This window comes from Salminus brasiliensis, chromosome 9 (genome assembly GCF_030463535.1).
Source record: "Salminus brasiliensis chromosome 9, fSalBra1.hap2, whole genome shotgun sequence".
Lineage (NCBI taxonomy): Eukaryota > Metazoa > Chordata > Actinopteri > Characiformes > Bryconidae > Salminus > Salminus brasiliensis.
Genome location: NC_132886.1, coordinates 32301008 through 32328611, shown reverse-complemented (window position 1 = coordinate 32328611; position 27604 = coordinate 32301008). Strand labels below are relative to the sequence as shown.

The 27604-nt window shown below is 39.4% G+C and overlaps 1 protein-coding gene across 1 annotated transcript in view; it reads left to right on the top strand.

Moving 5' to 3' along the window:
- brinp2 (bone morphogenetic protein/retinoic acid inducible neural-specific 2) overlaps nucleotides 1-24489 on the top strand; it is a 103899-nt gene extending 79410 nt beyond the window's left edge. Inside the window, exons 7-8 of the mRNA XM_072688241.1 lie at nucleotides 13915-14137; nucleotides 19205-24489. Coding sequence (XP_072544342.1) covers nucleotides 13915-14137; nucleotides 19205-20324 — 1343 coding nt within the window. The 3' untranslated portion in view covers nucleotides 20325-24489. The remainder of the gene's footprint in view (nucleotides 1-13914; nucleotides 14138-19204) is intronic.
- Nucleotides 24490-27604: the final 3115 nt, after the last annotated feature.

The window sequence follows — 27604 nt, the reverse complement described above, 5'->3', positions numbered from 1 at the left end:
TAATGGTTATAATAAGTTATAATAATAATACTAGTAATAATACTAATAGGCAGAATCAATTCCATAATTACAACCACATTTTCATTTATAATATCCGAATGTTCACAAAAAATACAGTATATTTCCTCCTTGTAAGCAATTACATAACCATGTCATTGGAATCTAAGTAATCAAGATTAGTTAAAGTCACTGAAATGTCATACAGTGTAAATGTTTTTTTGAGAGTAGCATTCATAAAACAAAAAAGTTTGGACTCAAATATTGAAATACATCAGACATGAAATAACTGACTTGAGACAATATGTGTAGAATGATGCATGTTTGCTCTTACAGATATATAAAGAAATATAAAGATTAGTATATGGAAGTATATGGGTATCAGTTATTGAACTAAAGGAATCCATTTCTAATGGGAAAAAACGCTGTTTGTACCAATGTCACATTCAGAGAATGAAAGCATCCATATCTAAGAACTGGTGCTGCGAGCTTTATTGAGTAATGAAGCCATAAATGGGCAAAACATCACTGAGAATTTCCATTGGCAGGCTGTGACAGCAAGGGAAGCTGTGCCAGGACTGTTTGTTGGTGGTTCCATGTATCAAACAACTCTCTGTTACTTGAAGGCATGATTTTAATTACCGTAATGGAATGCTTGTGACAATAAAGCAATTTGCTGTGTATCAAGGGATTTGGGGGGCGGGCAGTGTATGTGAATACCCCGATCTTTATGCTCCAAGAACATTGCACTTTAAGGGCTGGATTTACGCTTGTGAACATGATCAATTGTGACAGTCTAAAAGCGAAGTGCTAAAATTATTTTGTGGCATGAATACAAAAAGCCACACAGCAAGTAATCATAAGCTAAGCCTGCATGTTAAGCTTTTAGAAACACTGCTGTATGTGCTACACATCACACTATGTCACCTAAAACAAATCCCTATAAATGTACACAATCAATTTGGGTTTTAGATCAAAAGATAAATGTGAGAATTCAAACGTTTCCCTTCTAGAAATAGAGCATGTCACATTTTGCTTGAACTCACGCATTTTCCAAGTCAGCAAAAACACTGCAACATTTGTTTGACAGTTTTTGTTGTTAAAAAATATTAACCAACAAGAAGGCCAAATAGCGTATGGGAGAAAATCAAGCCATGTTGAAGATTGAAAAGATGGATAATCATGGCCAATACAACAACTCTGAATGTCTTGAAAAAGAAAGAAATCAGTGATACACTCACAGCCAGACATCTAAGAGGTCAGCCAAAAAAATAACAGCAGTTATTGACAGAAGCTAACAACAGGGTGAAGGACTCAATCCACAATGAGTAAGTGAGGGCAGAAATAGAGGCCATACCACAAGATGCAAACCATCAACAGCAAGAATCAGTAGGCTTAGTTGGAATAACCAAGGAAATACAGATACGTTTTAGGGACTAATGAGGCCCAAAACATACCAGCTCATCTGTCAAGAAGTGTGGTAGTGTCATGGCTTGAGCTCACTAACTGCTTCTTGAATGAGTTCATTAATCTTTATTGATGATGGTAATAGCAGAATGAATTCAGAAGTCTGCAGAAACCTTCCTGATTACAGAAAAATGAATCTGTCTAATCAGGAGGAACTGTATCATGCAGCAAGACAATGACTCAAAACACATTGCCACTACAACAAATTCCTGGAGAATGGAGAAGACTGTAATTGAAGTAATTTCAACATTTGTAGTAAACATTTTGACAAAGTAGACAGCTGTGCATGCAATACAGCAGCAACACCAGAAAAAAAACTCCTCAATAAACATTGGTCAAATTATTCAAAATATTTGATTTGTACAGTACTGTGCATAAATTAGAGACCACATTTATTACATGTACAGTTAAAATGAACGTCAAGTTTATTATACTTTTTACAGGCATGGAAATCAGACATTAGATAATTCACATGCAGAAGTAAGGGTGAAAGTCAGATGTAAAAGAAAATAAAGCAGGAGTTTCCAAACCTGTTTTCACAACAAGTTCAGGTTTCTGAGTTCACAACATGTTTAAAAGGTGGGACTGCTAACAAACACCCCATATCTGCCAGATCAACAAACCTGCATTGATCAGATAATAACCTTTCAACTTTGAGATATGAGAGAAAATTGAGTTCCATGTTCGTTTCAGATCTGAAAAACTCCACAGGTGTTTCTGTCCATCCTTCCACTGAAAACATGGCTCAACTAAAAAAAAGCTAATTAAGAAGCCCTTACTGTGGCAAGGCAACAAAAAAAGAACACTTGTGAATGAAACCTGCTGGTGTTTTCAGAACAATGGACTGACCACACCAGAATAAAGACCTCAACATTATTGAATGTGTTTAGGATTTAGGATTTACCAGACATTGCCAGCCTCTTCTACATTAATCAGTGGTCAGTTAATGACCACAAGGCTGCTGTTGATCCCGTATTAAATGGATAGGGTACTATTTTCAAGGCAGCAGTTTTTAACTGCAGTTTTTAACTCTTTTTTTGAGTACAAATACTCAAACTGAACCACTGCACTTTCTGGACTCATGGCATGCAGTAACACCTGCAAACAAGGAGCCATTCTTTTAGGAGAAATGTTTAGCCATGCATGCGAGAAGCCACTTCCACAAGCACAGCAGACTGCACCAGAATCTGCTTAGAGAATCTGCTGAGATAAACCTCAGACCACCGGTTTCAGGAGGACCAGACATTGGTTCTTTAGACTATTCCCGGGCTCGAAAACACTCTCAGCACGTGCTTCTGTGTCTGGAAAAAATACGTTAAGTTAAATATTAAGTGTGGTCCTGGTATGAGCGTATCAGGTGCAGAAGTGTTGCTGGAGATATTAACATCACTGCTATGTTTAGCAGCAGTATGTTCATTAGGCAAAAACTTGATTGTGGGCTGATTCTGATGTTTGGAGCAATTTTAGCACTATGCCCATTGTTGCCTAAATGCATCACCAGTTATTGATTTTCAAAATTGTATCAACAGTTTGAAGTCGCAAAATGTTTAAGGAATAAAAAAAAAACCCTATAACTACAACTCACTATAGTGAGGCAAACCGCAGTATAATGCAATACAGATGCCTTTTCTCCTAAAAGTGTTACAGGGGGCTTTCAGAGTGACAGGCTCATTTCTTTCAGCAACTTTCTTGTCTCATTAACACAGTCCTTCCTTTCTGCTAAGCTTTCTATTTCTAGAAAGCTCCATACTGAGGTGGCAGTCTGCTTGGGGATTAGATCCTCCATGCAGGTGCATTGTATGTAAAGTTGTGAAAACTGCAGTTTGAAAAATCACTTACCTGCAGGATTGTGTGGAGCAGCACTGCTGCAGCTCCAGCTAATAACTATCAACTCATAACATTCATATTATTCTCCAAATCACTTCATAACCTACTTACTACAGATTTTGTTTTCTGTTGTCTTTGAGACATTATACTGCATATGCTTACAAAATGAATGGAATATGGAAAACCTTCATGAAAAAGGAAAATTGAATGATCCTCATATGTAAGAAGCAGGAAACAGCATATGTTAAGTGAATTGAGCATATTTTAAGTGTTCTCATATCACCACCATAATTCAACACACTACCCTGTGGGTCTCTGTTAAAACATTTCAATGCAGCAAAATCGAAAGCATGTGAGCAATACAGTAAGAGGTTGGCATTGCCTTGCTTAATTGCCCTAATTGCTGCGAAGTTGGTAGGGGCTCTCGCCTGAGATGCCCAATCAATAGAAACCATTCATCACTGTACGCCTTGCAGTGAAGTTTAAAATATAAGCTCATCAATTGCAAAGCGCTCAAGCAATAGCAAGAAAAAAACTGAGCAAGTAATGCTTGGAAAATCACATCCTTCTTTGAAATCCCGCCACGTTCGAATATCCGCTGATGCGGGAGGCGTCTGTTTGTGGGTCACAGTATGGATTTCATAACTGGAGCCAGCGCCACGGGCGTCCGCAGCAATATCTGTGAACCCAATAAGGCTGTGATTGGGAGTGTCAAATATTGCTCTTTCGAGTCCAACAAGTGTCACTGCAGCCGAGCCAGCAGACACGATGAGGTCATAAGTCACTCTGCATCCAGCAAATACAATAAATTTGGTCAGAGGGAAAATAAATTGTGGTTAGATGCTGTTGAGAGGACTCTCTTTTATATGGGTTTGGCTCGTGCAAAATAAGTCTGTGAATCGCTCAGGGGGTGTATACGCTCAACTGCGGGTCACATGTACACACTTGCGTTACTTTAATACAGGTTTGTGTTTTGGGCTACCAAAAGCTACGTATGTAATAAAAAGCAAAAGCCCAGTTACATTCACGCTAAGAGTAGATACATAGTTACCTACTTACCAAATGGTAATTGAGATCAAATCATCTAGATCCCATTGCTGTTTACGCTATCAAATCAGAAGAATAAATTAGATGTGGACACACACAACCTCAAAGAAGTACACAAGCTCAGACAGTACAGCATGTCGTAGGTGTTCTTTGTCTTGCCAAAACATGATTCTGTAATCAAAACTAATGGCAGTCATTTGCAGCTCTAAGGAGTACACAAGCCTGCTCATCAACACCTGCACCATATCAATAAAAAAAATTAACCTTTATCATTGCAAAGCTCTGAAATGTCTCCTCATATCCCAACCAAGATTTTTGGTTGCCATATATATAATATCTCACTTTCCCTCATACACTCTATGTCCAGATGTTTGTGGACACCCCTTCTAATGAATGCATTCAGCTACTTTAAGTTGCATCCATTGCTGACACAGATGTGCAAATGCACGCACACGCACAGCTTATCCAGCCCCTGTAGAGAAGTCAATAGAAAAGGACTCTCTGAAGCAGATAAAGATGGTACTCCATTCAATACTTTTAAAGATGACTTAAGGTTGAGGTGGGGTGGTGATCATCTTGAACTCACTAATAATCTTGTCGCTGAATGCAATCAAATCCCCACAGCAATATCTTAAAATCTAGTCTCTTGTTTTTTTGTAAAAAACAATCAATGATCAGGTATATATATTTTTGTCCATATGGTCTAGAATGACTGTATTAAACACCATGCTGTATGGGAGAGATCCTCTTGAGTCTCTTGACTGCTAAATTATATATTTGGGAAAGATAAATAAAAACCATGGAAATTCACATGAATAACAGAGAGAGCAGAGAATATATAGTTCTTTTGTTTTGGTTTTTCAAAGGAATAAAAAAAAGATACTAGGCTCAGAATTGAAAGTCATAGTTACTCTGTAGGATCAGGTTCATATGGACACACCATTGTCTCTTGAGAGACTATGACAGTCCCTTGTGTGTTATTACTGATTGGTTGAAACAGGAGGGCTGCAGAAAAAAAGGCTGGACACTAATGCCTGAAATTGAATTTCAAAGCAAAATGTACAGAATATCTATTTAAAAACGTTTTACATTTACATATATACATACATCTACCAAAATGTATTTCATTTACCGAGAACATCACATGCAAAAACATGCACCTTTGTAGTACGTCTGTCATGTTTCAGAAATATCTTTGCAATTCAGTTCACTCTACCTTTATTCTACTCTGCTGTTTATACCCTTAAACATTTGGTGCTCTACAAGAAGAGAAAACAATATAAACCCCCCACCTGTTCTATTCAAATAGGCCATCTGTATTCTTTCTACTTCTTGTGAAATCTTGACGAAGCTCTTCTGAGTCTAACAAAGATCATACAAACAATGTCTAAGATTTAAAAAAAAAATAACATATTATAACCAAGCACACATTTAACTGATGACTACAACAATAACGCTTTGCTGCTCTTACCATCCACAGTATTTTGTGACTTCTGGCATCACTTGAGAGCAATTAGCAGTACACACTAAAGCAGGCGAAGAGTTTTCTGCCTTCAAAAGAGCCCAGCAGACAGGCTAAAACTAAACTGCTCTGTGGAGCTGTCAGAGGACTCATCTCATTGAGGTCACCAAACCACCTCCTTTCCAACATATGATGCCACCCCCCGCTGTCAGAAGTCTAATTAGGGGAATAAAGCAAACTTCAACCAAGGGTTAGGCCGTCTGGGGCTAACAGATATTGTATGGCCACGGTGTCATAGCTAAGGCTCAAACATTGTCTTGGCCACTGGAGAAAAGTCACTAACCCAACTAGCTTTGCCCCAAGGCTTTTTTTTAAACCCTCTCTGAAATGCTACCAGCAGTGAAAATAATGGCCATAAGCTTTTCCTGGAACGCAAGAGGCAGCTGCTGATATCTAAGTTAACTGGATTATTTGCAGGATGATATCTCACTCAGTACATGGCAGAGGATAAGAATCAGGCATCTTGGCTGATAGGTCGTCTGAAATATCTGCTAGATATTTTCTGTAAATCTTCTACTGAACCATAATCTCTGTAGTGACCTGAGGAACCTGACATGTGAGACCACCTAATAATTTCACCTATGAGCTTTAAAGGCACTTTACCAGACGTTAAAAAAATCACTGCTGTACAGAATCTAGAAAAACTTCCATAGTGAAGTTGGAAACTTGTAGTTGCTAAAGTCAATGATGTAAAATTGAAAGAGCATCTGACCCTGTTGGTTCAAATGTGCTGTAGCATGAACATTGGTGCACTGTTGTAGCATGTCAGTCTGAACATTCCCTTGAACGGTTCGAGTTGGTAGCGCCGGCAAGAGCTAAAAAGAAGTCCAGGTATGAATGATTGAAGAAGGGCATCACATCAATCAAAATACACTGATGTAGACATACTCTCCCAGCTCTTCAATGATTTACATGCATACTGTGCCATATGCACCACTAACTACAGGTTCCCTATCGCAAGGAAACACCATTCTGCCTCAGCTCTTCCACACGAAAACATTAGTTTACATGAAAAAGTATAAGCGCTCTTTTTTCCCTTTTGCAGGGATTCGGATCATCTTTCTCCTTAATGGTGCGAACAATGACTTGTGTGACAGCCTGGGCCATTTGGTCTTGACTCATGGCTGTGCATGTCCTGCAAGCCACCCACCAACCCTATTTTAGGTAATAGGAGCCTCATTTATCCAGCTGCCCCATTTAAGTTCAAACCAGCTCCCAGTACACTTAAAACCTGTAACCTGGCCACTAGATATGTTACCCATAATGGAGCATTAAGAAAGCATTCATCACCCCAACGACTAGTAATGTATTATGTTAGAATGAGTTTAATGTAAATTGTTTTAGGCAGCACATGAATACCTAGGTTAGAATGTAATGCTGAATGCGTTTAAAAATATATGTATGCTTATTTTAATGGCATGGGGACAAAATCTTTCAATGACTGCTAAAAATGCATGCCTCTAAATTTTATGCTCGATGGGTTTGTCATAACAATCAATAAAATTGTGCTGGCACAAGTAAATCATCATTAAAATTAGTGGGTTTTTTTTTTCATTTTTGGTTTATTACATTGTGACTATAGTTATGATTAAGGTTATAATTTCCTTAACTAAGATTCTCTGGAATTCCAATGGAATACAATTACATAAGTCAGCAGTATAGTTGAAAACAGGAATGCAGGATCTGTGCTTTCAGACCCATTTTGGCCTTATTGTTTTTAGTTGCGATTGATATCTGTCATGAGGTTTTGGAGGCTGAGCTCCTTACAGAAACATTTGGCCTTGTTGAAAGGACCCACTAGAGTGCAATAAGGAGCAATCTGATTGCATGGCTCTCCCAAACAGCACGAACAGGCACTATATTTATGGTTCATGGTTTACTGTCAGTGCTGTGGAAGAAAGAAGTATATTTTAGTGGCAGTTTGGCGTTTCAATGACAGTAAAATGCTGGTAAGGGAAGATGCATTGTATTTCATTAAGGATATAACGCCATATGTGCTGGTATTGTGGCTTAGTGGATGCTATGTTTGTAACAACATTGCTGCAGTAGGTTGCAGTATTACAGTATTACAGATTATTTGTCTTTAGGCAGCTTGTGTGCATGAGTACCCACAATGGAGGAACTTTTTTTTTTATTCCGACAAATGTATTTTATACCAATCAACGCTAAAGAAAAATAAGTCACAGGTCAAGAGCCATAATGATGCTTAGTGATCCACTGTACAGATGGAATGAAAACATATATACACACAACTGTGTAAGAATGTACATATCCTCAAATTCTCTAAATACATTATAAGGAAGCTTCAGTTCAACTTCACTTAAGTTTCCCAAGCAAATTATCACTTACTCTTTGGTTATCATCTACCAAGATGCAGGAAGGAAAAGGTCATCACTGGGTCTCAGTGGGGTACACAAGCCTTATGCTCCCCAGCCCACACAAAAAATGTGTTTAGACAGATTTTTACTGTGAAGAAAACCATTTATATATATATATATATATATATATATATATATATATATATATATATATACACACACACACACACACACGTAATCTGTACATTTTAAACAGTGTGCATCCTGTGTATATTATATTTCTATTTGTGTTTTTATTTTTATTGTTGTTATTTGATTTGATTTGACTTTCATGTAGTATTTAAGTGTTTTTGATACACCTACATACACCAAGCCCATTAAATAAAAATCATTGAAAGAGGCCTTGCATCTTTCCATCTTAAAATTACGGAAGATTCTCTAGTTTGCATCTGCACCTCTTTGTCGAATTCTGCAAGATGCAGAAAGACAAATGTCAGATTTTTGTTAATGTTCAGGAAATCACTCCAACTTGTCAGCCAATCCACTCGTCTGATTAAGAGAGAGAAGATCCTTCACCTTGTCCCAGCACAGCAGCAGGAAATGGCCTAATCGCAGCTCCGTCAGCAGCCAGCTTCACCAGACAGGTCATAATTCTGCACCTCACAGTTTCTCTTCCTCTAGCCAATCTGTGATTAATGCCCGTTCCTCAGGGAGCCCAACAACTCCCGCAGCACAAAACTCCAACTCTGCTTAGAGGGATAAAAGACATATAGAGGCCAGCGTCCTGAAAGATATCCATAGGACAAAATACATCCAGTGTTCCCATGAAGAGAAGAAATTAGCTTATTTACATAAATTATACAGATGCCCTGCTTTTCATAAAAAAAGAAAAACATGATGAAGGCCAACAGTCTCTACTTTCATACCCTTGATCTTGTGGGTACTTTCTACTAAGATTAACATCTGCATGGATACATTTTACATTTTTATTAAATTCTTTGGTACAGATCATGCTTTGGCGATGACAGGCCAGGGACCTTCAGCTGCACAAGAACTTCCTCCAGTTCTGCTTTTTCATGTTAAATCGAATGGCAGTGCAGTTGGAGACGATAATTACGTTTTACCTCTATTTAGATGCAAAGCAGTTCATTACAGGTGTAATGAGTTTGAGAATCCTATTTGCATCAGATGAAAAAGCATAAGGCCACATTATAATAGGTAATTTAAAGTGGAACGCCTGATATGTTTTTTTGTGCTTGCAGCCCGATATGAGACATTTAAGTAGTTCCATGCTTCTGCTTTTTAAATGGCTGGCATACATCTCACAAGATAATTATACAGATACATCTGGCCAGAATGCAAGCCTGGTTTAGGTAGAAAGTCAGATCACTGAGGAGAAAGGTGTATGCTCCAGTAAATAAACTCACATGCTTAAAGGCCTTTTTTATTAATACTTTAAACAAAATGTAGGCAAAGTCCAATAAGTGCTAACTTATGTCAATAAAGAATTTAAGGCAGTCATTTAAAGTTTTAAGGGTTAAGGGTAGTGAATTGTATGCCAACTTGCAGTATTGAAACAGTTGTACTCAAAATGAATCAACCCTCATTGCAAATTATTATTATTTTTTACTGATAGTTCCAACTGCAAAAGACTGAACTAAAGCAAAACTGTAATTCTTGGGGTATGTTTGGATGAGTGGTATGTCTGGAGAAAGAAGGGCTGCAAAGGGCAAAATTGATTCAATCAAGTATTAGGAAATTCTAGGGGAAAAGCTTCATGCATTCTGTGATGATCGCTGGAGCTTGGGCATAATTGGACCTTCCAACAGGACAATAAGGCGAAGTCCATAAGGAAGAAGTCAGAGCGGATTCTAGACTGGCCATCACAATGAAGACGGTGGCTGCAGCATGCAAGCCCAAGACTTTGGAGCCAATGGCTATGAGGAATGGGCCACGATTCCCTAGGAATGCTGCAAAAAACTGGTGTCTGGCTATGCATCATGTTTGTAGTCAGTCATAGAAACAAAAGGTACAAAAGACGCTTGTCCTGAAGGAGTTAAATAATTATGAAACTGCAGTAGTCATTAAAAACTGCTTTTTGGGTTGAATTTGGAGAAAGCACTTGTTATACTAGTTGTGTTGAGCTCTTTAAGTTATTATTTTTTGACTGGTTTATTGAGCTGAACGTTTGACTGGTTTATTGAGCTGAAAGTTTGTCAATTTTACTAACAAGACAAGACAACCTTATTCACCGTTTGTGTTGGTCTCTGCCTTTAACCTATCCATGCAGGGAACACACCCACACATACACACTAGTGAGCAAACACACACAGCCATCGATGTGGAGCCCAGCGAACAGAGAGGGTTAAGGGCAGTGGCAGCTTGCCGAGCTCTGGTATCGAACCCACCTTTGTCATCAATAGCCAGCTATAACAGCTGAGCCACCACTGCCCCTCTTAAAAAAAATATGGGGTTGAATAAGTACTGTACTTTCCATGTTGTTGTTGTTGAGTTGTTCTCTAAGCCTAATCGTCTTTTAACAGTATTTAATCTCCTGTCTGTGACCTAATTACATATTTTGCAATGCAGTGCATCAGGAACACATTATTTAAAAAATACCACCTAAGTTTAAAGCAGTTCATTTTCATGTAAATGAAAATTGAAAATTGTTGCAAATTGCCCAGTCTATTTTCTTTGTACCTCTTCATTGCACACTTCTGCAGAGGGCTCAGGTAGGTTAATTGCCATGTTAAGCCTGCCACTGCCCTCCTTATTAAAGAACCATAATTCTGTACCCACACCTAAAGACAACACCAGAGAGGGCCAGAATGAGCCTTTCTCTCTTCTACAGGGCCTTATTGAATGGCCGCCAAAGATATCAGGATGCAGGTGTGCACAGAGCTTGTGTAGGGAATAGCAGCATGTGAATCTTGAGGGAGGAAGAGACGACTTTTGTGTTGAGGGCGTTAGCGTTGAAACTCCTGAGACCGTGTACAGATGTCCTTCAGTCGCTCATTTGGAGCCTGGCAATGCAGGGCCCATGCCGCGTGGCTAATTGAACATGGTTAGACCGCTGCCGCTTTCCTGTCTCCACCGGTTTATGGCAATTTGAGATACTAATTTACCTCAATAGAGGGGAATGTGTAGCGTCTGTGATGGCAAATAACCCCCATCCTTCCATCTGACACTTTTCCAAAGGGCTCAATCGTCCATAAATTTGAACATGGAGTCATAAATGGCAGAAAAAGAGGAGAATAGACAGTCCAAATTCCCTCTGTGTGCTGTGAATGCCAATTAAGTTCCCTCTACAACAGGGGATGGGGGAAGATAAAAAGAGGGGGAGGGGTGAGAAAGACAGAAGTCAGTGAGAGGAAGAGAGAGCGATCTAGAAATCTAGCAGCTATTTGATAAACACTAGGATAAGGATAGAAAGAGATTAATAAAACTTAGTAATAGCAAGTGTGTTACTGTGGCACAGACATTAAGTGTCACTGACTGTTGATGGTTGTTTTAGACTCTAGAGTTGTGAGATCTTTGTAACGAATAACTAATAACTAAAATAACTAAACTGACACCAAATGATTGTTTGGCATGATCTGGACCAATGAATTAAATTCAGAATTCGTGCAAAAGCTGCAGAATTTCCTGTTCAGTTTTCCTGCTTTGTCTCATTCCTTAAAGTTGCAGAAACTTACTTTAAAAAGTTTGGAATCATTTTTGCTTCTAGTCTGTGTATTGTTATTGCTGCATCCATTGTGGCTGAGATAGAGGTCAAATAAATGAAATTATGTACCTTGGCTGTAATACCAATAAAACAACACATAAGCAGTCATATCAAACTTGAGTTGGTCATTTGTGTTAAACAAGTGCTGGAAGTGATTTTGGCCTTACAATTACACTTTGTTGGTGGAGTAAGCTGGGCTCAGAGTAGACTACTGCACAAAAGCACAAATAAAAAATACATCTCAAACTGTCATTATATGTGCATTCTCCATTCTTGTGTTCTTGGAAGGTAACTTGTCCATTCTCCACATTCTTGGTATTAAGAAACATCCTTGGACTTGTGGACATAGATTTGTGGTTGCATCATAACAGTTACAGAAAGAAAGCTGTGGGATAGTGGGTGCAGGTTGGTAAACTGATATATTGATGATACACTCTTGGCATTGTCTCAGGCTGCTTCAAAAGGAGCCTCCTGCGATACTTGTCTAAGAAGCCTTGAAGATTCTACACATGCTGAGACCTTACTGACTGCTGAAAAGTCCCTGTCGGGGAATTGGGGCACAACATATCTTATTAAAACAAGCTTGTCTAGGACCAGAAGCAGTAACCACTTCAGTAATGCTCCTCTAAAGTTCTGGGTCTAGATAGTCTGTAATGTTTATTCAATCATTTACATGTATGCTCATACTAATCTCACAATCAAAGACATTTAAATGTGTATTTACATATTCACTGAGAGAAATGAAACAGCAATGTGGGCTCAAATTTTCTCAATTTGTAAGTCATGCTCAGTCTGAATGAGCAAGCATTGCAGAGGAGTTCTGCTTGTGCTTTTTGCTATGCCGCTCCTGGTTTAAAATGGTCTTTTTAGGCTAATTTTGGCAGCCAATAAATAAAAAGAATGCCAGAATAAGAACAAGAGGAATGTGCAAATGTAACAATCAAGCACCATGGACAACAATTAATTTCTTGCTGCTGGAGTTGCATTGAGCTCTTCTGGTTGCTGACAAAAAAGTAAAAAGAAGAATTGTTGGTGAGATTAGTAGGTATGTGATCAAGATTACCAGGTGGACAACAGAGTCATTTACTTCTGAAAACATTTAGGTACTGTACATGTGAAAAAAAAGAATGACAATGCACATCTAATGACTGTTGCCAATAAAGCTATTAATAGCAATGTGACAAACAGAGAGAGCAGTTGGGTATGGGTAACTGAGCTTGAGCGATTCTCTGAGCCAACACTAATATTACCCATTCCATTTGACGTGATCTGTGGGAGCTGATGAGCTTTGCCACCCCGCACAGGATCGCTGCACACTGTAATGGCCTGGGACAGCAGGGTGCTTCAGCAGAACCCCTGCCTCATGTCCACTAACCAAACGAGTCCCCATGTGCTGGCACTTCTCTCACAGTCTACATCTGTGGAAACACCTTTATTTCACTTGTTTGCAACAGAGTGCTAGTGTCAGCTTAACCAGTTGTCTGAGGAAAAAGGGGCATTAGGATAATCTGAATTTGATAATGTCCCTGAAGTGCTGTAATTCTTGCTTGTTCAACATTTCCAGGCAGACACTGCAAAGCTATTACAAACAGCATTGGGGCCTGTGTTCCTTAGCTTCTGTTACTGCACTTTCTCCAAGGAAAGCTGACCTTGATACGTTGTCTGTTTCTGATAAGAAACCATGACACAAGGACAAGGACCAAGGAGTCATGCTCTGATTGCTGACTTTTTCTAGAAAATTCTTTCTCTGCTGCTATACCTTTGAAAGCTCTGAATATATTTCCCTGCAATCTGTTATATCAGGTTGTTATCTGCATAGTCGCTGACGGCGCGTCTCTGCCACCCACATGCGCTTGGCCGATGACTCAGTCTCAAACCTCTTATGATTCACTTGTATCATCGGCTACCTCCTGCTGGTTCGATTCACTGGAGAGCAGCATATCAGAGCAGATAAATCAAGAGTCTTTGCAGTTCTAATGTGATGTTTATCCAGGTTATTTTTTCTGTTTCAGATGAGTTCAAAGCTTTTCTGAAGAAACTGCCCACCGATCACTTTTTGAACACATCAGCCATCCTGAGGTTCTGGGGCTCGGACCAGGCCTTGCAGAGGCGCCACAGCCTGCTGGAGGCCAGCACAAAAGTGATTCTGGGAAAAGCCCATAAGATTGTGCGCAAACTCTTCACACTCAGCAAGCGCTGTCCTAAACAGCCAAAGATCAGCATACCCAGAGACAGGTAACTATTATTCAATTAAATATATTATTATAACACATATCCACTCACCACTCACTATATTGGAAGAGCTTACTTTGTCCACTCACAGCTCACTTTATATCTGTCATGTAGGAGTGGGCATTGGGACCACATTTATTGTCACTGTTGTAAACTACAACAATGTTACAATATATGCTTTTCTACTTTTAGAACACTGACTAACTACATGCTTAATTACAATAAGAGCATGATTAGTCCTCATTATTTGGATTCACTGTTCCATGTGTGAGATAAAATAAATATAGTATCTCACAAAAAATGTGGGACAACACTAGAAATGAAACCTAGATATAAGTTAGAGTAGTCACTGTACAACTTGAATAACAATAAAGTAAAAAAAAAAACTGAACGCACAGCCATTAATGTCAACACAACACAAGTGAGTACACCTGTAAACGTGTCCAAATTGTGCTCATAGTGTCAATAGCACTGCCTTAACCCTCTTGGGCATGGAATTCACCAGAGCTGCACAGGTTGCTACTGGAATGCTCTTCCACTCCTTCATGATGTCATCACAAAGCTGGTGGATATTAGACACCTTGAGCTCCTCTACCTTCTGCCTGAGGATGGCCCAAGGGTGCTCCATTTTGTTTGGGTCTGGAGACATACTTGGCCAGTCCATCACCTTTACCTTCAGCTTCCTCAGCAAGACAGTTGTACTGGAAGTGTGTTTGGGGTTGTTGTCATGTTAGAAAACTGCCACACGAATTATGCTCTGCTTCAGAATGTCATAGTACATATTGGAATTAATGTTGCCCTCAATGAACCGTAGCTCTTCAGCACCTGCAACACTCATGCAGCCCTATAATGCTACCACCACCATGCTTGACTTGGACTGCTTGTCTTCAGCAAACTGTCTCCAGGTTTTTTTTCCTGAGATCAGCTTCAGAAAAGGCTACCTTCTGGGACAACGGCCATGCAGACCGAGTTGATGCAGTGTGCAGCGTATGGTCTAAGCACTGACAGGATGACCTCCAACTTCTTCAACCTCTGGAGCAATGCTGGCAGCACCCATGCATCTCTTTTTGAAGGCACCTGGATATCATGCTGAACACGTGGACCCTGGCAAGGCATGTTCCGAGTGGAGCCTGTCCCGGAAAAGCGAAAATCTTCTTATAGCCTAAGTCATCTTTGTGGAAAGCAACAATTCTATTTCTCACCTCCTCAGATAGTTTTTTGCCATGAGGTGCCATGTTGAATATTCAGTGGACAGTGTGAGAGAATTGTACCCGAAGCACCAAATTTAACAGCCCTGCTCCCCATTCACACCTGGAACCTTGTAACTCTAATGATTCACATGACACCAGGGAGGGACAATGACACAATTGGGCACAAATTGGACAAGTTCACTGTGAGGTGTACTTATTTGTGTTGCCAGCTATTTAGACATTAATGGCTGTGTGTTGAGTTATTTTCAAAGACAGTAAATCTACACTGGTATACAAGCTGTACAGTGACAACTCTACGTTATATCCCAGTTTCATGTCTTTAAGTGATGTCCTCACTTTTGTGAGATACAGATAACTTTTCAATGGTGTTTATTTTATGTGCCACCGCTGGTCCTTTTCTTTGTCCATTAAATGTCAAAAAATGTCAGAAACAATAAATAAAGTGTTGTGAGATTACTGAATAACAAAGGTGTCATAATGTACCCTGGTGGACCACATAGTTTTTAAGGTGGTGTTTTCCCTGTTATAACACTCTTGACTCAATTCACCAGCTAATGAACTAAACTGTGAAGTGCCGTGGTCCTCTAGGATTAGATTCTGACACGTCGTGCTTTAGAATGATCTCAACAGAGACTGCGAGAGGCTTTGGTAAGCTTAGCTTGTACTGTTGTGTAAATGCAATGTTGGATCAGTCTGTGTTAGTGTTTTAATCCATCAAGCCATTTATCAAATCAAAGCTTCAGACCAAACAGCATTAGAAACCATAAAAAATACCTTGAAAAGTCCATGGTAAGTAAGTATTATGTGTTGATCTTCAGCTGTGCTATTCAGCATTCAATATCCATTAAAGCTTGGCCTATTTTCAAGCACAAGGGTGCAACCTCTATTGATAAAGTGCAAATAGAAACAGCTAAAGTGGGCAGGTTGGGGTGTTTTCAAGCAATATTATCTAACATGTTTTTTCCTGTAGCCTTTAAACATCTGTCTTTCAAGGACCATGACCTAAAAAGAGGCTTTGCTGTCTGTGTCCACTCGATACATGACATGCTGTATGGTTTATTTAGCCCATGGCTTGGAGGCATTAGAGTGACACATTCACATGCTTCACTGCTATCGTTTAAAGGCAATTATTTGGTATTCAGCGCTGTCAGAAAACCTGCAAGCTGAGTAGGGCGCCAGCAATGGACAGCTAAAACCAAACTCACAAAGAAGACAGACAAGGGAGAGAGTTTGGGAGATAGACAGGGAGATAGACAGGCAGAGAGAGACAGAGCTGTTTAGCCTCTCAGGGCCAGATTGAGAAGACCTTTGTGCAGTGTGGTTAGTTCTTGTGCACTGTAATCAAGTGCTCTAAGAGAGTGACAGGTTGTAGTTAACGTCCTCCACTGTGAAGACTTTCGCTCCACTCTGACAACCCCCACCTGAGGCTGCCACCGTTTCCATGCCACTGCTTAGACAGAAGCCTCAGACACAAAAAAGACATAGTACAGAATGTATGCTTCACTTGAAATTTAAATAAAAACTTAAAAAACTATTTTAGCCATGCTGTTTAAGACAGACATGGTTATCAAGTTAAATGACATCACATAGCTAGACAATTTCCCAAAACAATTTAAAAATGCCTTAGGACATCTAGTAATGTGTTATCTGAGCTGAGTGTTTTCTTTGTAAAACACTACAATAGAATACACTTCATGTCCAAAATGTCATCAAAAAATTAGCTCCACTGACATGTAATAGGGACAGTAGCGTCTCTATTATTGTTACTCAGAGCTTGGCATGCAGATAGAGCTTTAACAAGTCATATTTGTGTATAATTCTGTGATATTACTCTACCGCCTCAGTTCACATGCTTGTATCTCTCAGCTTGTCCAGAAAGGCATGTGAAAAGCGGTCCTTTGCAGCCCAGCAGCATGAACACATTTGGTGTACATTTAGTGTACGGTTAGTGTTTTGTTTTTTTTCAAATAATAAATAAACACTCACTGTCAAGAAAACTTTTTAATTATAACAATTACTATTACAAGTTTCTCACTTTGCTTTGCACAACACCGTACAAATTACAGTGTATTAGTCATACTGAAAGGCGGTACATTCAGAGGACTGTATTCTATAATATGAGCACCGAAGTGGTGTTACATAATGCCTGATTGTTTGAATAGGTATCAAAGGCTCTAATGGTCATGTAAAGTGTCTTACATTAGCAGGCCTGTACGACTAATGTGAGGCATTCAGCAATCCAAGCGATGAGAATTGCCTTAGGAAAAGGTGCCCCTTGGGGATAAAGCGGGGACAAGCGGAGGTTGCGCACAGAGAGGGGTTTAATTTATGAGTGCGTATCTCTGTATACCTCAGCTCCTTTAAAGTTAGTAGTATGGTCATAGGCAAGCATGCAGAGCTAAATGCATTTATTAAAACAATTTGCCACTCGCTAAACTGGATGATGATAAATAAAAATATAATAACAAAAGCATATTGGTATATAGGTATATATAGGTATTATTTCTGATAGCATACTGAAACAAGTGGTGAAATTCCATGTTGATTGGCAGTATAGAAAATGTTTTATGATTTCAGTTTGATAAAAAGCGATAGTCTTTGTTTGACAGAAAAAAAGCATACTTTTTGAAACGTGTTTGTCATTTAATGTCAAAAACATGGCTAGGTAAGCCTAACTTTGCTGGAACGCCATCAGCTGAATGTGATTTCAAACCAACAAATATACAAAATTGTATATTTCTATAGTGCTTTTTACAACTGATGTCTCAAGCAGCTTTACAGGAAATAGGAATAGAACAAGAGATCAACAAAACATAAAAACCGAAAACCCCCAGTGAGCAAAGCAAACACAACAGTGGCAAGAAAAACTCTGTCAGTTCCTCACTTCCAAAACACTTTGGGAGGAGCCAAGACTCACAAGGGTGACCTTTCCCTCTCTGGTCTGAACTTCTTCTCAATTATTAAGTCACCGTACCAGAAAGACTGTTCTACTGCTTAAGTGTGCAAAATATTCATAAAACTTATATAGTCATAGTAGAGATGGACAAAATAATGAAAGTAATTGTGATTAATGGTGGTAATAATAACAACAGAAGCAAAGGAGTCCAACGTGGTTTTTAGGCAGAAAGCAGTGACACAGGGTGGGCAGCTGGTCTGACGTGGGTGGCAGGGGAGCCTGGTGGTCAGTTGGTGGGCTGGCAGCTGGTCTGACACAGGTGCAGAGTAACCCAGCAGTGGCCGGATAAATGAGCAGTCATTTCGAGAAATTAAAGAGAGAGAGCCTAAGGGTGAGAGCCTGAAGATAACACAGCTACGGGAGCACCCTGAAACACTGGCATACATCTGCTTCACTGTCCACAAACCAATCATGTGCGAGCGCAAGTTTTTATGGTGCAGAATGAAAAAAAAAAAAAAAAAAATTAAACAATCCTTGCATTAGAGGCGAGGTGGCAAATTAACATTTTAGTCCAGCTGCTTGCGCCATCTGCTGAACGCACCCTTTAGATTTTGACCAGCTACTTTTTGTAAAAAAAAATTCTATCACCACTATTGTGAAATTGTGTCATTCTGTATCTAATGCCATGTTATGAATAAATTCACACTTACTACTGTCTGCACTTTTCAATGAAATGAACAAATTTCTGTTTAGTGTTAAAAATATAGAAAAAAAAATGTTGCTGAAAAACATTGGACTGACAAACATTGTCTCCCAGTTAATCTCGCCATATGCATTCCAAAATCTTCATTGCTTCAAAAATTTGTCGAAAGCTAATAACAACCAAGTTACATTTTCATAACACAACAAAACAACAGTGTTTTTGAGTTACTAACTGTGTCTGTGCTAATTACTGTCCTGCAGGACGCTGGGTTTCTGGCTGAACCGAGTGCAGTCCTTGCTGTACTGCAATGAGCATGGAGTTCTGGGCTCTTTCTCAGAGGAGGCACAGGGTTGTGTGTGCTTCTCAGAGCAAAGCGGCACCTGCCAGGGAACCATCCCATGCCTAGTGGGTGAGAGCACCCTGTGCTCGTCGTGTGCCCCGGACAACATCACTCGCTGCGGGATGTGCCTGCCCGGCAGTGTCCTTCATATGGGCTCGTGCCGGCCTAACATTGCAAACTCCCTAGATCATTACGTTAACTTTGACCTGGACATGCCGGATGCAGAGGCACGGCATCTCCTGCGCCGGCTTGACAGCCGCATGGAGGTGCATGCCATCTACATAAGCAACGATGTGCGCCTTGGCAGCTGGTTCAACCCAGCATGGCGCAAACGCATGCTACTAACACTCAAGAGCAACAAGAACAAGTCCAACCTTATCCACATGCTGATGGGGATCTCCTTCCAGATCTGTTCCACCAAGAACAGCACACTGGAGCCTGTGCCTGCCATCTACGTCAACCCCTTTGGTGGGAGCCACTCTGAGAGCTGGTTCATGCCAGTGAACCAGCAGGACTTCCCTGACTGGGAAAGAACCAGGCTGGACTCATCATTGCAGTGCTACAACTGGACGCTAATGCTGGGCAGCAAATGGAAGTCCTTCTTTGAGACAGTGCACATTTACCTGCGCAGCCGCATCGTCACTGATGACCCGGCCATCAACGAGACTCTCTTCTATGAGCCGCTGGACCCAGATGATCGCTCTGCCAACCTGGGCTACATGAAAATCAACAGCCTGAAAGTGTTTGGCTACAGCATGCACTTTGATGCTGAGGGCATCAAGGACCTGATCCTGCAGCTGGACTACCCATATGCGCAGGGCTCACAGGACGCTACCTTCCTTATGCTGCTGGAGATGCGAGACCGCATCAACCGCCTCTCGCCGCCTGCTGCCCAGCCACTGGACCTCTTCTCCTGCCTGCTCAGGCACCGACTCAAGCTGTCTGCCGGAGAGGTGGCGCGCGTCCGGGACTCCTTGCAAAGTTTCAGCGCCAAGCTGCCCAATTCCCCTGAGCCTGAACTTGGCCAGCTGTGCAGCTAGCTTGGCTAATTCTCCCTCACCAAGGCATGTGCGTGTATGAATGTGAATGAGAAAGGGGGGAAAAATGTGGAGGATTATTTTGGGAATGAACGTATATGTTATTTTGTGTGGGTGGGTGTGTTTGCTTTTCAGAGCCTGCCACTCTTGGGCAGTAAACTGAACAAGCTGGAGGCCGTGACTGACGGGGGAGCACGCATATATCTGAATGCTAACCCAATTTAACATGGACCAAATCAAGCTACGCTTTTGAGCAAAGCTTGGAGTGAAAAAGAAAGAAAAAGACAGAGAGGTAAAGAAAACGAGAGAGAGAGAGAGAGAGAGAGACTGTTCCCAGTCTCTTTCACAACACAAAAGCGGGACTCATCTCCTCTTGCTTATCTGAAAATGTAGGTTTTCCTTGGTGATGTCATTGTTCAACTTGAAAAGGGGTGTGAAGAAAATGTGCTCCATTTGGATTCATTTTGTGGCCAAAAAAAAAAGAAAAAACTAAAACAGTCATACAGTGATTACAATCAATGCAGGGGTTTACCTTGATTTTCTATTTTATCTGAAATCCTTAATCCTGTATGGAGAGCTGTATATCTGTATTTACCATTGGTTTGAGATCCCCTTAAACGGAATCTTTGTATTCAGAGATATGGCAAAACCAAAAGGTAAACAAATGTCAAGGCAAACTGAATGGCAAAATGTCTGTTTTTAAATGTTCACAGAAATCCTTTTTTTTTCTTTGAGATGTTGCTTAAGATAACATATGACATCATTTTGAAAAGGTTTGTGTGCAGCTTTGTATATACTGCTCTGTCATCGATCCTCATTCAGGATGTGAAAGCTGCACATTGCTTCTTGAATATAACTGGTTGGACATTCTTCTAAATTTGTACTTTTTGAAAAGTGCAAAGACCAAAAACATTTCATACACAACAAAAAAGAAAAAAAAAGTAATCCAAGTATCTATTGCCTTATAACGTGGAGTCTATGTTCGGATATCGAAGCACACTTGGTCGGCTTGTTACTCTCTCTCTCAAAATCTTTTTACTCTTTTTGCACCAGTTTTAGTCTTTTTTTTCAATTACAGTAACTACTAATCTGTTCCAATTTATAATTGACTTACTCTGTGAGGAATAGATGATGTGTCTGCTCTATAGAAAATACAAGAAGCTCCACCTGAAGCCCCCATTTAATACTACCATATTTGCCCATGTGATCCATTTGAACTACAGATGCTCCTAACGTACATACATTTTACGTCTAGTAACTGTGAAACCCAAAACATTCACTGTCCACTGTTGGCATCCAGGTTCTTTAGTGATCTTTAAAAGTTATTCTGCATTTAAATTCATGTCCCATCTTATAAATATCACAAATATACAAAACGGCAGAGCACTGAATATTGTCCATGTAAAGAAATATCTTATTTGGTGATTCACATTTGCAGACACAACATCAGTCTGAAAAGCATGTATCTTTTTATCATTTCTCAACAATGTGTCTAACACTGGTCTTTTTGATTTTGCCGAAAAAGAGAACGCCTCTTTTAGCTGCAGAGAATCTGAGAGTGTCAGTGCAGATTGCTAACCCATGTCCAAAATTACCAGTTTTATACTCGGATAAGATGAGCATTCTTGACATAGAAAGGGCAACATTTACAAGGTGAAGAAACAATTTACGAGGTTGTCAAGAGGCTGGCCAGATCTTTCATTCTGTCAAAACATATCCCATTTGCAGGGCTGGAAAAAGCATGTAGGATGGAGTTTTGTAAATATGGATTGTTTACCTTTACATCACTTAGGAATCCGCTCTCGCTCTTCAATTAATTGTTGAGAGGGAGGAGGCATGTCAGTCAATCATGGAAGCCTTGTGTAAGCTATAGCTGCTCTCTAGACGAGGAATAAACATGGTAAATATTGCTCTGTACGATGATTTATGGTGGTTGTATTATTAAGGATATGGGTGCATTTGGTTAGTGGATTTATGAAATATGAAATTGGGCCAGATTTAGATTCTGTATGTTCTCTCCCTCCTGAGGAACACAATCTGCCAAATGAAGACAGCTCTGAACGTAACAGAGTTAGCTACATAATCGCCTTAAATGCAGTAAAGTCTTGAAATTATGAAAACCATTACATATAACTAGGCATTACCACACAAGAAGAACACATAAATGTCACATTTATAATTATAATTAAAACATGTATTGAATAAAGTTGAAGTGTTAATAAAGTAAATTCATTTATGATGCTCATGCTGAGGTTTCGTCCTCTAATGGGATCTAAAAACCTTCCTCACCATGTGGTCTCTCCTAGTTTGTTCTTCATTGCCATCTCCAGACACCCTAGACCATGTTTCTGGATGTCATGTATGACCTACTTTCAAGGCCTCTCTCCACGCAGAGTTCAAACAACTATCCATTTGAAATTGTTGCCTGTCTCCTACATCTCTTGAAAAGTTTAAATGCCAATTTACCATGCTAAAATGAAATATTCAAGTTATGACAGTGCATGCTGTAACGTTTGTGGTAAGAAACTAAATTTAACTTTTCACATCGATACCGCTCCCAAGTTTGACCTAGTTCTTAATGGCATAGGCTGCCAAAAGGCAGACATTTTTTCTGAGGTTGCTGCCAATCGAGATCTCTACAAAATAGCCCCCTTTTACCAGGTTTTCTCTTGTTGAGGTGGGTAATGTAATGTATTTTTAATTGTTTTCGCAATACATTTTATCACCGTGATAAACAGTATGAGCGTATCGTTGAATTAGCCAGTACTTAACCAATATCAGTACTAATCAATATTTTATCACAAAGAGCATAATTACACCTCTTTAATTGGACAACCAAGAAACCTTGTAGGGCAGTCTGAACTCTGAACTGAGCTTATGGCAGTGTTCAGGCATTGTAGATTCCAAAATTGAATTCACAACCTTGATGTTTACCAAGAAAGTACATAGTTGAACAAACTACCCTGCGGATTGCTTATGTCAAATTTGAGCACTGTGTTGGATCCAGACAACGTAGCCTGGTGTAGCTCTGCCCCAAGAGAGATGAAATAGTTGCATAAGCTTTAGGCAACATGCTATGTGTGATGCCGGTATGCTGTCTTTTATTCAGTCTTTATTGAAATGAAAATCTACAACATGCTGCACTCTGTCTTGGGCTGCTTTACAGTTTTAAAACAATAGTTCAATGCGTGGTTGCTTTGGTTCTCAGCTTACTCAATAGTACATATGGAAAACTGGTCTTCGAACCCCCTTTTTGTGTTTTTTTGTTGTTGTTTTTTTCTATTCCATAGAACCTAATTTAGTCTCATATTTACTGAGCAAATGTCCCAAACAGGGGCTTGTGGTATTACCTAATCTTTTCCAAGTGGACATTCAGGACAACTTGCAGTTATCTGGATAACTGGCAAAACCTAAAAAGCTTTTTGGCCTAGAACTAGCCTCAGCCCCAGAGCTAGCCTCAGCTTTACTAACAGAAAACACAGAACTACTATGCTGTGGAGAGTGCAGTCATTTGGTGCTGCTGTCACTTGAAGGTTTCTGGTGCTGAAGTATGAAAAACTGCCCTTTTCGACTGGAGCAAATCCTGACTAGGGTTTTATGAGACTGCAGTTGTGTCTTCATCCAAACTGCTGTCCTGCAGTGCCACTTTACACATTTAATCGATAACCAAAATCACACAAAACATGCCACACCTAGCTCGCTAGGGTCAAATCTTGTCGACTCTTGCTGTCACATTTTCAAAAGGCCTTTAACCTCTGTGCATTGTAAGACTGAGATATAATTTAACCTCCTCTGAAAAATAGGTATCCATGTCCAGAACCAAAGCGTTGAATGTACAGTAAATATTTCCTGGCTGAATCAATTCATTACTATGAGAGACAATACAGCTCAATTAAGAGCATGAAGTCAGCATGTCGTCAGGCAGAAAGGATTCTTTTTTGCTGATATAAGTTTAGTTCATGCATTTCTAAATGCATTTCTGTACAGAAAGCAGATACCAGATACAGGCAGACTGACCATGAGAAACATTTAAATTTATACTTTTATTATTTGATCCAAATCATTTCTCTTAGTGTTTTAACAAGATGTAAATGTTCTTATATGAAATTATAAAAAGTGAAAATCCTTTTCCCCTACAATGTCTGTAAATAAATATACTTTAATGGAATGTGTCAGCCCTTTTTTTTTTTTTTTTTTTTTTTTTTAAATATCATTATGTTCATTTTATCTTCATTTAAACCAAGAGACATGCTCATTAATGCCAACGGATAGATGTCAGTTCTTAATTATCGCATCATAAATCAAATCCCATTCAATGCATTCTTTATGCCATTTAGATTTGTATCATTTGGTAAGTGACAGGCAAATGAAACCCTCTCATATAACTAAGAACATTAATGAACATTTAGCCAAAAAGGTGGTGCACCATTCCTGTGACCTCGTAACAAAACGCATAGTTTGAAGTATGGTATGCAATATCTAGAAAAGTCAGTTGCTAAAGACTGATGATATCAAAATAAACAGGTAGAGCTATCTTGTCTTTGGGTTGTGTTGCCACCAGTGGAAGAATGCATTCCACAATATGCCAGCAAATACTGGATGTGCATATCAAACCATCCATTAAAAGGCTGAAGCTGAAAAAAATGTTTTCTAAAACAGGACAATGATTCAAATTTCCAAAAAATATACCCTAAGTCACCAACTGAAGCTTTTGGAAAAGTCCTTAGAGTCCTCTAATCTTTACATAAAAATATTTGTATATAGGCCTTTTCCTTAGGTGAGTGGGGAAAAAATCCAACTACAAGCATGAACACTGAACATTTAATGAAGACATTACATCTTTGTCATTTCTCCCTGTCTCAATTATCAATTTGCTTTCTGACTTTTGGAAGTAAATGGTAAGTTTAGGGCTAATATCAAGTGCATTCATTGATCAGATTCTGACTGAGAAGATCAGTGACCTGTTACTCTCCCATTAGCAGATTTTATTTTAGACATATACATTTTATTGTTATTGGATGTTTATATTAATGTTGTTGTCCCACTGTATATTAAAGATTGGTATATATATATATATATATATATATATATATATATATATATATATATATATATATATATATATAAGTCTTATGTTAAGCCTATTTCATACCAGAAACCACAACACAATACAGAGGAGTGGAGGATTTCAGGTTTTCCATCAACTGTGAGTTATTTTCTACACATTTTTAGAGACAAGTGGCACAGAAATTGCATTGTGCCTGGCCAGTTCAAAGGGCCACACTGATTAACTCTGACAAACACTACATACAGCCCAGTAGGTACTTCTAGTTTGAAAAGTGCTTTACTTTAGATGTGCTCTAACCATATTTCTGACTCTTAAATTCGAACCTAAGACAAGACCGGACCTAACACGAAACTAAGCTCTCTTCAAACTCAACATTAACAAAATCACTCTATGATGCATAAAACAATGAAAAATGGTAATTGTATATTATTCTTTTGGTGTTATCTCTCTTTTTGGAGCAGCACCAATTTTGAACTTTTAATCTGATTTGAAAGGACAAGAAAAATAGGGGGGAACAAAGCCGCTATTTAAACACATACACACCACAATGCAGTGAAAAAATCCTTTACCCTTTCCTTCCAGTGTTTGTGTTTGAAGACTGAAAGAGAGACAAGCAAGGCACAAAGAAGAAGAAAGAAGATGGCTCACAAAACTGTCTTTCAAAGGCTATTCAAATCGAACAAATGCTTCATGCTGGTTTATTTGCTCCTCCTGAAGCCACCTTTTTTTTAAGAAATGAAAAAAAGGTCAACTTGGAGGAGGGATAGAAGAAGGGAGGGATTGGCACACACGTTCTTTGCTCCAGCAGAGATGTGCGAATCGATAAGCTGACTGCAAGCTGACAGAAAAGACAGGTACCGGGAGTGCCGAAGGACATCGGAGAGGGGGAAGGAGGGAGGAAGAAGAAAGAAGAGAGGGGGACAGACAATCTGACAGCTAGCTTTAATGAATAGTAATTATTTCTCAAAAGGAAGTCAGTGCATTGGATTGGGGAGGGGGTATAAAACCCAAAAGTACTTGACAAATCTGCTTCCTACTCAAGAAAATATGACATGATTGGTTACCCGGGCTGAAATAAGCTTTAGAAAAGACAGGAGCATTGAGGCAAGGGAGCTCTGTTGTCAAATGGACTGAATGCCAGCCATGTCTTTTTTTGAGAGGTAAACTACTTTAATCATTGATCATTTGGCACTTTCAGAATGAACCAGCTGACAGGGTCATGCCACGGTTTATGTTTGCTTCGAAAACTTATCTCAATGTGCAGACCCCATCTTGCATTTACAGAAGGAGTGTTCTACTACTTAAATTAAAGACCTCTTGACCTTGCTCTACAAATGAAAGCGGTGAAAGAGAATGGGATAACTGTGGAACAAGGGAACTGCCTCATATTATCCCAAGGACAACAGAACATCCCAGGCATGTAGAGCCCATCCAAAAATAGAGAAATAAAAAGGAAAGCCTTTCTTGATCTCCTCTTCTTGTGCTCGAGGCTACAGAGGCGTGAAAAAGGCTCTTAATGGCTGCAGCTCATTTGAAGCTGGTAAGCACCAAAAACGGACGGCAGGGAAACTGTGGCCTTAAAATATTTAGTTCTTTAGGGTCCTCAGCAATTCAATGCTCAGGAAAATCACAGATTTAATTTATTGGTTGGTCCATTGGGTGAGAAGGGAGATTAAACTGATTTAGTAATTTATGGATTTTGTTGTTTCTATAGAATTTTTGACAAGCAGATTGTTCAAGATTGTTGAGTTTACAAGCTAGCAGTGATAAAAGTCCACATCTTTATACCCCTCAGAATTGTGTCATTTAAAACAATATACAGTTGTTCTTTCATATTACAATGCTGGTTTAAATGGCATGTTTTGTTGATTATACAATTCATTTATAATCTTCAACAGGAAACAATTTTTAATAAGGAATCTTCTCTGCAAATTGTAATGCACAATACCTGCTCATATGCTGAATTTAACATACTGGACCCTTCAATGGTCTGGCGCCCCATTCAGGGTATTCTCGGGTTGGCTCCAGTCCCACCGCGACCCTGGCAAGAAACAGGTAAGAAAATAGATGGATGGATATAACATAACTGGAAAAATCTATATATAAAAATCCATAACATTTTATATGTCACATTTTATTCTTAAATTTTTCCAAGCATGTTAAAGAAACATTATGTAGCATTTTTACCTTAAAATAGCTTCAAAGAGCTCAACAT